The sequence below is a fragment of the Poecilia reticulata genome, linkage group LG2 (assembly GCF_000633615.1).
Source record: "Poecilia reticulata strain Guanapo linkage group LG2, Guppy_female_1.0+MT, whole genome shotgun sequence".
Lineage (NCBI taxonomy): Eukaryota > Metazoa > Chordata > Actinopteri > Cyprinodontiformes > Poeciliidae > Poecilia > Poecilia reticulata.
In genome coordinates, this window is record NC_024332.1 from 39,328,841 (window position 1) to 39,342,664 (window position 13,824).

A 13,824-nucleotide genomic window follows, 5' to 3' on the forward strand; every position below is an offset into this window, starting at 1 on the left:
TATCATCTCCGATATCCACCGGACTCGGTTGCGCGATATGTCAGCTGTTTGGGATTCCCCTCTGTTCTGACGTCACCGCGCTTTTTGATTGGCTACCTGTCACATTCAGCAGGTCGTWTTCTCGTTTCCAGACAGGAAAAACCCCACTGGTTGCGATAAAAACTCCTAAGACAACCCAAATTGGGTATATTCAGGATTTAGCGGGAACAGAGGCATGTTTCTGTTTCTTATTTTGACACAAAATTCTTTTTTCTGTCAATATTTATAAGGTTATAGTGAGATATGGTTTATATGTAATATGGTTTGAATACTGTTAAAATTTAGACAAAAATTCTTACAGACACCTAGTTTTTTGCCTCCTCAAGTCTGGAAAGTTTTAGTATCAAAACAATAACTTTTGGATATGATGAACAATTAGTGGTTCTGGAAGTTCAGACATACAAATATAAATTTGTATGTCATCAGTTAGATTTTGTAGTACTTAATGATCTTAGGGGGGTTTGTGTAGATGCTGAATAAACGTGACCTGAAGATGGAGCCTTGAGAAGTTCCACATGTAGCCTTTGTTCACTTGGATTTCTGATAAACACATAAAACAACATAGTGATGGTTTGCCACAATGAGATATGAAGTTAGCTCAATAACAGACAACTTTGACTAAGCTAGTCAAAATTGTTCTTCAAATTATAGATTTAGAGGAATTGAATGCAAATGTAAGTCACTATATTTAGATCTGCACTTGTAAAAACAATTGCATCTGTTAAAAACAGTAATTTTCCTATAAATATGTGCTACCTGGGGTTTGTCAATCACATAAATTCCCATTAAAATTTACTGGATATTTTAGTTTAACTGTAACAAGTTAAAAAAAAAAGTTCTCCAAGGTACACTACAGGCTTTCTTCTGTTTTAAAGAATGCCTAGCTGTCCCTCCTTGCATATATCATTGCCYTACCACTGCAAGGACCTGACATTTCATTTCAGTGTGCATGTATCTAAATGACTGTGTGTGCAGATGAGCGAACACAATCAAATTAACTTTAAATGGCACCTAATGCGAGATGATGTCAGCTGTGAACTCTTGAGCTCAATTTGTCACTTTCTGCCCTGTTTGGATTCAGTAATTGTTTAATGACTTGGCGTGAATCTCTGGGGATTGATAGTTTCTAAGAGAGAAGCAGACRTAGTATTCCATACAACCTGATCAGTCTGATTCCTCAAACTCTTAGAGGTACTGTCCTTATCAGCTATAGGTCAAAGGTCAGCATTGGAAGATGAGAGGGAGCCATAATGCTGAAAACTGAATTAACAGAGAAAAGCTCTATGCTGCTCAGTTGGGTTTTTGTGCAGGTGGTTGAATTGTTTTCTCCTCTAATTCTTCATCAAGAAGACAGTTGGTTGAGGATGACAGTCGGCTGTAAGAAAAAGATAAACAGGTAAATTTTAAAGGCCTGTCTGTATCCGCAGCCTTTTTCTGTTATGATACATAGAAGATTTATGGTTTGATCAGTCTGTTCTACTAACAGCTTCCCATCTCCCAGATTTACACTTTGCAAGTTGTTGTTGTTCTTTGCAATAACAATTACAAGATCCCCTGTTTRTGTGCAGTAAATACCATTTATATAATATGGGATGGATGGTTAGAGAATTTTTTCAGTTTGCTTTTGCCTCAGTTGCTATGATTTTGGCCGAAAGAAAAGCACYRAGTGTGTTTTATTGTTTAGTATGTATGTTGAACATTAAGAGACGTGAAAACAGTAAGACATGACGTGTCTAAAWATTTACCAAAAAACACAAGGAAACGTTGGATGTTTAATTTAATGCAAATTAGGTCATTTGAACGCTAGATTAACCCTTTTTTTTTGCTAATTGCTTAGTTTAAAATTTTTAACCAATGTTCAACATAAGCAGCACTTCAGTTTGTGATGAAAAAGCAATAACATCTAAATGAATGCCATTTTTCAATCAAATATATTTGTAATCTATTAAGGTTTATGACTTTATTTCTCACACATCACACCTTCTACACGGTTTGATTAGACAGCGCTATCTAAGCAAAGCTCCTATAACTGGTTTTTGGTTGGTGGTGCCTTCAGATTGTGGAGTGGTTAAACACTAATCCAGGTGGTGCTGACACAAAATGCGCGTGGCTGGGTTACACGGCTCTTGTAACTCTACTCCTGTATTTYTGTGTGTCACCAGGGAGATTGGAAACAGATAGGAGATGGACGGGATTAGTTGGTTCTTAGAGTGAGGGAGAGGGAATTAGAGAGATCCAGACTGCTGATCATTAATTGTTAGCAGACAGAGTGAGGCAGACACCAGGTACAAAAGCCAAAATGTCAGTCATGTTGTTTGCTGACTGCTGAAATCTGATCCTCTCTCTAAACTTCTCTTGCTTGAGACTTAAACAGTTTATATGTATCAGATCCTGAGTTGGCCTGTTTTTTTTATTGCAATACATTCATGAAAATGAATCTGATCACTATTCCTTATGAATTTTAAACTCTATTAATTGCATGTAATGGTGATATCTGGTTATGTGTTTATGCTGTGCCTTATGTGTGCATGTCTTACTCCTCTCAGAGATGGTTTACAGTACCCAGTCTATTAATAGCTTGAAACCATGTTGTATTCTGCTGAGCAGTTTGGCTTGGCTATGCTAGCCCTYGCAGCACACTGGTAATAAATAAAACGTCATAGCACAGAAGGCCTRATGGTGGCCTACACAGCCTCCTCAGACAGACTCTGCTCTCTTCTACATTTCTCCTGGAGGCATGTCTCGTGATGCGTATTTAGCCGTGGCTCAGTAAATAATGAACTCTGTCAGGAGTCCAATTGTGAGTTTGTWCTCCCGTTCTCTGGAAAACAGGAAATTATTTTAGGGTGTTGCATACCAGCCAAGTATTTTCCCATCAATCAGCCAGCACTGGCAGATGCTGTTTTCATTTAAATAACCTAGTCCGTCGTGGCCATCGTTTTCCCCAAATATTTACAGAAAMTCCATCTGCGTTTTTGCAGATACAGTGATTTTTTTCTTTTCCACTATTATTATTTGTTACTGCTGAAATAAAGCCATCTTTATGGTTGCTTATTTCAAAACTGCAATCAAAAAACATTTTCCTTTTACTTCATTGAGCAAACACTGGTCACACTTTAAATCCTTACATGACATTGTGATTATTTRTACTACTTTGTGAGAAGAGAGTCTGTTAACTACTGTTTTCTGTTACTTTATTTGTACTATTTTAATTTAAATTCTTACTTAAATTTAGAGGTCTAGATTAATATTTCCTAATGTTTTCTGACAATCTTTCAAAGATTTTATTTGGTATTTGTGTGCTTTTTGATTGTTTTAATCTATTTTCTAGCTAATTTCAGAGTTTAAGTTCACAACCACCTTGTTGTTGTTAATGTTACGTGATGTAATAGAACAATACAAAGTAGTGTATAATTGTGAAGTGGTGAACAATAGGCAGAAAGACCTTATTGTAATTCAACTGCACATTTAAAGTGTGCGCAATAGGAAGTACTGTTCCAGTTTTTGCCAAGCCACTTTACACATGTGGAAGAAGGTTTTCCACTCAAATGAGACCAAAATTGACCTGGTTTTAATCCACCAGAAAAAGTGAGGAAAGCAAAACCTAGTTGTACCTCATCTCCACACTGARTATGTTGGTAGCAGCATCATGCTTTGGGGATTTTATTCCACTGGGATAGGGAAGCTGGTCACAGATGGTGAAAGAGCTCACTGACTTCAATAGTGTTTAATGCAGCTAAAGTTTCAGCAAAAGATGACTCTCAAATCATTGTGTCGGGGRWKSMAAWTYMAAWKSMWKSCMMYTTYCMAAWTTTWAWTTKKWAAAAAAAWRYRCASYKTTYTYTYYMCRYSWSARRWRTRYRCWYWTWYTSTSTATCACATAAAWYYTWAMMAAAWTWARKTTKKTKKTKKWAMMWKRMMWTTWAAAAAATGTAACTTTCTTGTAAGAAACTGTAAGAAGGATGAAATTAGTAAAAAGTAAAGATTGTGAAAAGCAAATTAATAGAAACCTATAATTATATTTTAACTTACAGTTCCTGAAYAGTTAGATGTCCAGAGCTGAGAGTTTGTGCAGTCAATCAAAAAGAGCAGCCACCCTTTTAGTACAACAGAGCCCATACATTTCGTACAGTAGAGTTGTGTGTGTTATGCTGCTGGGTGAAAGAGATATGAATGTGTTGCCCATCTGTGTCAGATTGAATCTGCAGCTGTGAATAAGTGGCATTGTTTATGACATGAGACAGACATATGACTGCTGACAAGTGGGTCCGCTCTGTGACAGTAACTGTGGCTTCTGGAGGGCTGAGTGTGTGTGATGGCAGGTCTGTGTGTCATCATGAACCACAATAATGCCTCTGTTCATCAGGTTGTTGAGATTCTCAGTTTCTCACATCCGGACTTTATSAACAGATCTTTTATTTTGATTGTTCTCCTTGTTTCTTATCCCAATTACAGATAAAAATCAAAAATGAAGAAATGCATTTTTGATGATAATTGTGTTGATTCACAACAAATACATAACACTGACCTTGGTGGCACTTTTATATGCTGATGTCAACTTTGAAGTGTTATTGAGAGYRTCTTCTAATTTTATTTTCCTTTACTTTYAATTTCTTTCTTTATGATTTCTTCTACCATCTGAAGCACATTTGTAATAAACATTGAGATAATAAATTATTTAAAACTATAAATAAACTTCATRTATCACATTTTAGGAAAGGTTAAACCCTTTAATTAGAGACACAAACAATTAATAGACGTATGATTAATTGCCATTTAATGCTCCATTAGATTAAAATAATTCTAATCGATTAACTAATAACAKCAGTCTTGTAGTTTGGCCACCGTCCAGCAGATGGCACCACTTGTCATCCTTAAAGAGCCAGAGACAGAAATAAAGATGGCAGAGCCATGCCAGAACGGGAAACAGAAGTAAAGTCAATTGTGGGATGCAGAATGCACTTTATGCKTTTCTATTTTTAAACATGAACACTTGACAAACTCCTTTAATTTCACCTTAGCAGCGCTCATTCAAGAAATTGTTAAAAATATATTGTGTGTCTTGTTTTAAATTCAGCATATTATGAAAAGTTTAGCCTTTTGTTTTGTGGAAAGATGATTTACTTCTTGATACAAGAGAAGACCAAATTTTTTTAAGAAAATGGCTGCTTGTCAATTAATTATCACCAATCTTTAAAGTAAGATCAWGCTATAAATACAAATAAATAGAAAGATRAATCTCATATTTTTTTCTGATGTCACTCATGCCTCGTCTGTTTCCATTCACCCAGCCTCCGAGCCATGCGGTGGCAACTTAGATGCCACGTTTGCCGGCTACATCACCACCCCTGGCTACCCGCAGGAGTATCCACCCCACCAGAACTGCCACTGGGTTATCACAGCCCCGGAGCCATCGCAGCGCATCGTCCTCAACTTCAACCCACACTTTGAAATGGAGAAGCTGGACTGCAGGTGAGCGAAAAACACCCAGATGATCCTGATGACTGGCAGACAAAAGGGTTWTAGAGARAAATATTGAGAGTGAATTGGTTTAAACAGTGGGGACATTTAAAGTTATATGAGAAACTACAGTGAGTCTGAGTTTCTCCTTTCTGCCTGCAGCTTTGGGTCTCGCCTGTTTCTCAGTGAGAGTTGCTGGTGAACTTCAGCCCACTCTCCTTCTGTTTCTCTGGCTTTCACTTTGCCATAATAATCACTTTGGGACCTCCCTCGATCCCYTGTCTCTAATTATCAAAGTCTAATTACGACACATTTACTGTTCCAGCAGGCTTTTTCACACTTTGGCTGCATTAAAACAGATTAGAGGATTTGGTGTTCGTCACGTTTTTGGGCTGTTTGGCTTTGGTTGCACAGCGAGGCCGACAGGAAGACGCCATTAAATCAAAATCAAGCAACCAGCAATRAAGGCAGGCTGAAAGATAAATTGTGGAAAATTGCATTGTTGGACTCGAGTTTCAGGAGGCAATCAGAATTCATGTTAACTCAAAAGTCTATTTCTCAAGTGAATAACTCATTTACTSACTCACAGTATCATGTTCACCAAATAAAAGAACAATAACTGAATTTGGAGTATCCAGYTGGTTTTATTTTTGTTACGCTTTGTGCTTTTTTTTGTCACATRTTGCACTATTCATCAAAGAAAAAGAAAATATTTTAACTTAGATTTCTTTTTTGTACATTATAAAATATGCAAAAAAAAAGGCAAGGATGTTAACGTTAGCAAAGCCAATATTGACCTCTTTCTAGAAGAGGAAGTTATTTAATTGCACTTAGACAGCAAAATCCATATCCAATTTTTACTCATATGTTTTGGTAATTTTCATGTTGCAGTGGTCAGTGTTGCTTCAGCTTTAATATTATTACAGATAATCTTTGTCAAGCAGCCTTTGGTAAATTGATTGAATGTCTGTTCAAAAGCCTTATTCCAGTAATCTCATCCTTGTCTACATTCTCTCTGTTTTCTCTCTGCCTTTGTGTTTTCCGTGTCTCTTTCTGGCTGTACAGCCATGCACTTTCATATTAACAGTAGCAAAAATTGGCTGCAGGTTCTGTGACATTTTGTGGTTTTGTGAGATTTCTTTTAGCATCTTGTGGTTTGCTCTCCGGGCAACGCTGCTTGTGCTGCAAGGTCATGTTGGCATTTGWTTGTTGCAAGACTTTTTTCCATCAGTGCGACGGATGATTTCAAGTTATTTTGAGACAAGTAGAAATCMATTAGTCAGGCTCATTACTTGCTACAATCAGAGATTCCTAATTTACACAGATTTTTGATCTGGTATTTAAGAGTCAAAAGCACACAATTCTAAATGTGATTCTTTAACGGAAAGCCTCCTGCAAAATAAAAATAAATGATCTAATCATGTGTACCTGATTACACATGTAATTTCTAGTGCAAAAAGACAAAACTCACAAGAAACTTTTCAGCAAGAGGAGATTGTTTTGTCAATAATTTCTTAATATAAATGAAAAGTTACATTTATATCTTGCTGAAAAGTTGCTGTGCTAAGATACTAAGTATTTGGTCTAGACACTAGACCAAATACTGTACTTAGTAAAAATTTGTGTTTTTGCAGCACTTGTGCTACCATCAGTGGAGGATTAATATAGTTTTTGTGACATGTAAAAAATAAGAGTGGTTTGGGGATTTTCAGGGAGTCTGAAGCTTACAATAATTAGCTGAGTAAGTTAGCATTCAGTGTGGTTTATTGTAACCAATATTTTGTACAACCTCTTCAAACTCCTTTGCTGCAKCAGATGGCAAACCTTCAAGTCAATACTGAAAGTAGAAGTTACTGCAGACATTTTAAACAATACAAAATTGCTGACTCACTATATAATGGACCTAGAGAGGACAAACTGAGCACAGCTGGTGACATTTACAAGATATCTGTGGACCTAAAACATAGAAACTGACTTGTGAAAATCTTAAGTGCCACAAGATCTACTGTCTGYAAGTTCTWATCTCTGTGGCTGCCACAAAATGGGTGAATGCTCCGCATACAGTAGAGAGAGACCTTTGGGAGGCAGTGTGTGTAAAAAACTGATTTCTGGCACAGATGGCAACAGAGAAAAATACAGAAATRCACAGATAGTAGCACACGCGCTTACTTTTCCAACCTCAGTCTGCGTTTCAGTGCTTTCTCATCCACTTATTAACATTTCAGCCGTATTAATTATAGATAGGTGAATTCTCCCCACTCAGATGTACCAAAATCATTCAGACATTTCTTTCCTGGGATTGAAGCATCAATATTTTACTGGCTGTCTGTTTGTTAACAGCCAGGGAAGTAGAAAATGCCCACTGTGCTTTGTTCTGGTTTGCTTTCCCACAGAGCTGTGAAAATGAAAAACATACTTCTCCCTTTGTCCCCGGGCTCTTGGTATTTCTTTGGCTATACTCACTGTCCAGTTTATACAGGGGATTTCTCCATTTTCCTGTCTGTATTTTTCTCCATATCTCCCCTCACCACCTCCTTCCTCACCCTCTTGACTTATCTTGTGCCTCACTCCTCTCAGATCCATTTAAGGTTCAGTCGTTTCCCACGAGAATGAAATGTAGCAGGAATAAGAAATAACATGCTCTGATTTTTTTTTCTTTTTTAGTTTTTTTTTTTTTTTAAGACCTGATCTAGCCTGCAGAGTGAGATATTTGCAGTGTTGCTGGTGCCCTTTGGTGAGGAGCTATTTAGGTTTACAAGCTCCTGGCCCCGAGTGCGTCTTCATGTGTGTGTGTGTGCCTGAAACTGAGCCGTTGGGTTCAGAGGGCAAAAAGAAGCAGGAGCTGTTGGTGTAGGATGTACATACATGGTCATCCACTGATTGTGAGCAACAACCACAACACATGTAACACACGCACACACACTGAGATCAGTGTGTTGATCTCTTTTTATGTCTCTGGATGTCTCTTACATTTGATATGGCTATAAAAACAGTGCATATTTTTCTTTTCTCAGCTTTGGTGAAAACAGATAAACTGTTGTTAATCTCTTCAGAGTAAAAAACAAACTCCTCTAGGGACAGAAAAGCAGACTGTGTCTGCAAACAAAGACTGCTTTATGAACGGCCATATGATTCATCCTGTTTCTTTCTGTCATGAAAAAAATATAAACAATCTCAAGATTTACTACCATCCATCAACAAGCATGCAGTCATGCATCAACAACTGATGTACTATTTACTGTGATGAATATTATAATCTACTATGGATTTGAGTTTTCTTTAGAGTTGTGATTTACTCTGCAGTTTCTGCAAAATAAATGAATAAATGGAGACTCCATTTAAAAAATGTTTATATTTTTAGGCGAAAAATGTGCTTACCCCTGCTGCTTACCCCTCTAGATAAACTCACAGAAACTGCATGATATAATGGGAACAGTCAAAGGTTTCCGCTACATTCATCTCAAAGCACGTGATAAACATGCAAACACTTTTTTACCTTTCCAGGTTTTTATTAAATTCCTAGTTGAAAAGGAATGAGGGAAAAAAAAATACAGCTTAATTTATGTTTTGTTAAAAATATTGACATCAGTGCTGCTGCTCATGTGCTCCTGTGATTTTGTATCGATGTGAATTGGTGCTCGGATGTTGTAGTTGTTCAAGAACAGATATAAATTGAAGTTTGCGCCTTAGCACYAGCTTTCTTCTAAATACCATGTTGTTGTGCTTTAGTGTCAGCAGAACTAAAGTTTATGACTAATGCTTCAGGGTTAGCACTACTTACTTTATAGTTAGTGGTGCTCACCACTGACTACTTATAACGGAGCAAAAGAGAGACTGTATTGGTACAGTGAGATGTTATTTCACTCAACTTAAAAACTTCTGAATTTTCAAGCATATTTTGCATATGACACTTATTTTAATGAAAGATTTTTTTTTTWAATGTCTCTAAATGCCAGATACTAAGTGACTCCTGATCAGGACATCTTTAAAAATGATTATTAAGAGAAGAATAAATACTAAAACATAGAATCAGTCAAAGCAAACCTGCCTGTAATGAGTCATGCTTTCTTCATTGTTGCCAGCTTTCTTGTCTGAGTTTTAGTTCCTCAGTAAATCCCACAGGCTCCTGCACAGTTCGATTAAARTGATCCTTAGACTGAGAGACCTGCTCACAAATTGCTTTGATTGAGCTTGTTCATTTTAAATATGCACCGTCTGCACAGCATCTGCCAAGTTACAAAAACCAAGAGGTGCTGCACCTGCCAGAAGAACACCACTTAGTAATTATAACTTCTGGTGTATGCTGCTATATACTGTGTCAAAAGTATGAATTCCTGCGGTTTCTGTGCACTGTTTCCACTAACCTTTCAGGACAGGTCAATGCTTAAATCCTAGTCACGTACATTACCGTAGCATGAGCTTTCTATGGCATAACCTTGAGTACATATTCAGTATTATGGTATTTACACCAAAAAARTGAAAATGTCAAACATTACAGCGCTCTATATAAAACTAAAGTGWAGGAAAAAGTATTCATATAGTTATATTAATTATCTTAACATATTGTTTATTTATTCCAGATATGCTAATGTTATTTGTAGCATTTATTTATTGTTAGATTGATTGGACCCATAGATTACAATTTTATTGATAATATTAAATAACAAATACACCTAATCTATTAGTCTGTACCCAGTTGTMCTGTTTAAGTAACAGTGGTTATTGTGCAGATTAATATCATATGYTGGTATTTTGTTCACATTTTGTGCAAATACATAACAAGGTGATAATAGTTAGTAGGGCAATCTGCTCATGTATCCCAGTCTGTTGTGAGTAACTGCAGTTTTTAAACTTTATTTTTGTAATAGGAGCAACAGGACCACTCATTTTTTCCAAACCRTGACTATATGTGTAAATGTCAAAGAGCAAAATATTTTKTTCTTGAAAAAAGTGTTATAACCATCAATCAGCCATCTACCTGGCAGTGTGCAGTAAAGAAGAAGAGGAGGGGCATTGTTGTGTTGCTCTGTACAATATGCCATTTATCTGGCATCTAATTGTTGGGACTTTAAGCTAAAGGAGCAGTATGATGTTTAATGTTTTCAAAAGAGACATTTTCTACAGTTAATTTAACATTTCTGATTTAGTGATGACTTGACATTTTACAGTTATTTGGCTCATAAACCGTCTTAAGTTTGGTTAATTCCTCTTTACCAAAAATCAAGTATCCATCTGTGAGCAAACTGCTGTTGTTGATCATCACTTTGGCCACTTCACTTTTTAGTATTTTTCCCAAGTAAAAATGTCAGAGATTTGTTCTTTCTGTTTTAGTGCTTTCCATTTGTTTTGAAGAATAGTTTCTTGCTGAGGTGAAACATTTCAATAAATGATGGGAGAACTTTTGGGACTTCTGAGGTAGACACATGCAATCTTCCTTTGGGTGTACAGAATGAGAATTTACGGCTTTGACTCATTGGTTCGGTTGTTTATCTCACATGTTCCCCCATACCTCGCTGTACCGCTCTGTCTCTGAAAACAAGATCTCAATTTGGAGTATTTGGAAAGCGCTCGCACACAAACACAGACGCACACACAGCCGCTCGGAGAAAAGTGCAGCGTCAGGGTCCGCTGAGGGCAGGCACAAATTATCCTGACAGATACCTCCTGTCGCTCTGTCTCCTCTCCTCTTTCCTGCTGGCTCYTTCCCCCCGTTCTCACCCCTAGATTCATGTCCCCGCTCCCACCCTCGTCACCGTTGCCCAATGGATCCCATCTATCATCTTTCRTCTGCTCTTGCAACTTTGCCCATCTCACCTCCTTCGATCTTTCTCCCCTGCCAGCCTCCCGCCTTCTCTATCACCTCTGCTCTCCAGTTTTTGACCTATTTTTGTTCAATTTACTATGTGTGATTGAGCCTAATTTATCTCCTTCTTTCCATCCTTCTCCAAGCTGTCGGTCTCTACTATCAGCTGGTCTTTGAAGAGCCAAAATCATCATTCAGCATTCAGTTTCAGAAATCAAGGACTGCTAAATACTGCAGTCTTCATTTAGTCATTTACTTAATTTTTCTRAGTCACATCTCTCTTTTTTCCTTTCTAGTATTTCTATTTACATTTCTTTTTATTACATCTGGCTTTTTTGACCTCTATCTTACTCTTCAAAAAAGGAAATGATACGTAATGTCATRATGGCTGACCATAAAATAATCACATGCAATCAAGGCTAAGGATATTTTTGGTACTAAAGTCAAGTCATGCTTTTTATAAGCAACATACACAGCCTTTTGTGACGTGTGGGGAGTAAAAACAATGTTGAGTAGTACTATCATAACTATTTTCCACATTAGTTATGGTTACAACCGCAAACATGTGTTCCAATAAACACAGAATAGTTCAGAATTTGCRAAGTGAAAGAAAGACACTACATGAAAGGAAAGTGTGGGACCTTTTTTTACATTTTAGTTTTATGTTTTGCCAATTTTCCAACGTTTTTCTTTGCGAAGCAGCTAAAGCTCAGTCATATTGGGTGAAGAGCCTTTGTGAACATCTATTTTAAGTTTTATCAAAGATTTTTTTTWATACTTGACTTAATTTAAATAATTTCATTGCATCTCTGGCTGTATTTTTGGAGCCGTTGTCTTACTAAAAAGTAAATCTTCAACCTGGTCTTAAGACATTTTCAGCCTCTAACGRAATTCTGCAAGAGTTTCCTGTATTTAGCTCCATCCAACTTGCCATGAACTCAAGATATCTTCCTTATTTTTGCTGGAGAAATGCCTCCCCAGAAAGTGGCTATTGCCAGTACTATGTTTCATAAAGGTGACGATGTGTTTAAAGTTTCTTGATAGCCATGTTCCATGCCGACAGAACAGTATATCTTCGTCTGCATATTTGCTATGTCTCCTGCATGGACTTCTTACAGCATCCTTCTTGGCATTCCTCCGTCAGGACCAGATTTGTGAGCTGCATGTATCACTGCTCCTTCAGGGTTACCATAAACCTCTTGACTACTCCAAAATTAAATGCTTTCCTTCCCTGGCCAGCGGTTTAAGCACTTTTACCTCATCTTGGTAGGTTTGCAGCCCTGCAGTTTTTTTTTTTCATTGTCAGACAGATTAAACAGTGCTAAGGTAGGATTTCAAAGCTTTGGAGGTAGCTTTAAAACCTTAACTCAACTTTTCCACTCTTCCCTTAATCATTTAACTGTTTCTTGAGCTTCATGATGCTGTTTTTTGCACTAACATTCTCTAAAATCCTCTCAGACCTTTAGAGAACAGATGTATTTATAGCAGGATCTGCTCATCAACTATTYGTTACTTTAGGAGTTAATAGTTGCAGATTTTATTTCAGGGTATCTGAGCAAAGGGGTCTAAATACATATGCACACCACACTTTTCAAATTTGTTAAAAAACAAAACAAAACAATCTTGTCATTTTCTTTCCACCCCACTACTTTGACTCAGTCTCTTAAATAAAATCCTAATAAAACTCGGTAAAGTTCATCTGCATTTTTTTTTTGCTCTGCCTCAATCAGTCATTTAACTTTATGTCAGATTTATTCTCTCTTCTGTGTCTCGTGTAATATTAGTCACATATCAATTGTGAACACCACTGTCTGCAAATGTAGAAATATTTTATCACACATGCAGACACATCTGGCTGGCAGACAGAAGCCGTGCAGACTTGACCAAGAGAAGAGTGAGAAGATGGAGTGATGTGATGTGACGCTGGCCTCCGGGCAGAGAGGAGAAAGGTGGAGGGAAGAGAATGCATAACAGAGGGAGGAGKAGAGAGGAGCAGCATGTGGAGTGACAGTTCGATTACCAGCTGTGGGCATTTAGCAGCTGCCTGCATGTTTGGATTAACATCACTGTGACTCTACCGGCAGGAGAGTCAAACATCCAGACAAAAGTTCAAACAAAGAGGCAAAGACGGTGTTATCACACTGTTTTGGGATGGAAAAAGTAGATCACTACAGAAAATGAAGTTTCAGTCTGTTTACCTGCTTTTGAGGTTAAAGCGCCGTTATTGGTAAACTATCATGCAGTGACTGCAACAAGTGCTCACAGAGAAATGTCAGCTGTTTATTTCGCACAGCTGGGGTCAAAGTCTAATTGGTGTGGTATTTGTAGAGACAGGTGTATTCATACAAAAAAAGTAATGAATCATCTAAAAAACTTTAGTCTTATGTTCAACACATTCAATGAAACAGCTAAAAAAAACAAGACTTGAAACATGGAAAAATAAATCTACATCAAGAATTGCAATAGATTGCAACAAAAATTGAATAAAGAAAGATTTGTGGTACATTAAAATACAACCAACT

At 37.1% G+C, this 13,824-nt stretch overlaps 1 protein-coding gene across 1 annotated transcript in view; it reads left to right on the forward strand.

The window, feature by feature from the left end:
• LOC103460449 (neuropilin-2-like) overlaps nucleotides 1-13,824 on the forward strand; it is a 124,752-nt gene that overhangs the window by 13,527 nt on the left and 97,401 nt on the right. Inside the window, exon 2 of the mRNA XM_008402625.2 lies at nucleotides 5,331-5,511. Coding sequence (XP_008400847.2) covers nucleotides 5,331-5,511 — 181 coding nt within the window. The remainder of the gene's footprint in view (nucleotides 1-5,330; nucleotides 5,512-13,824) is intronic.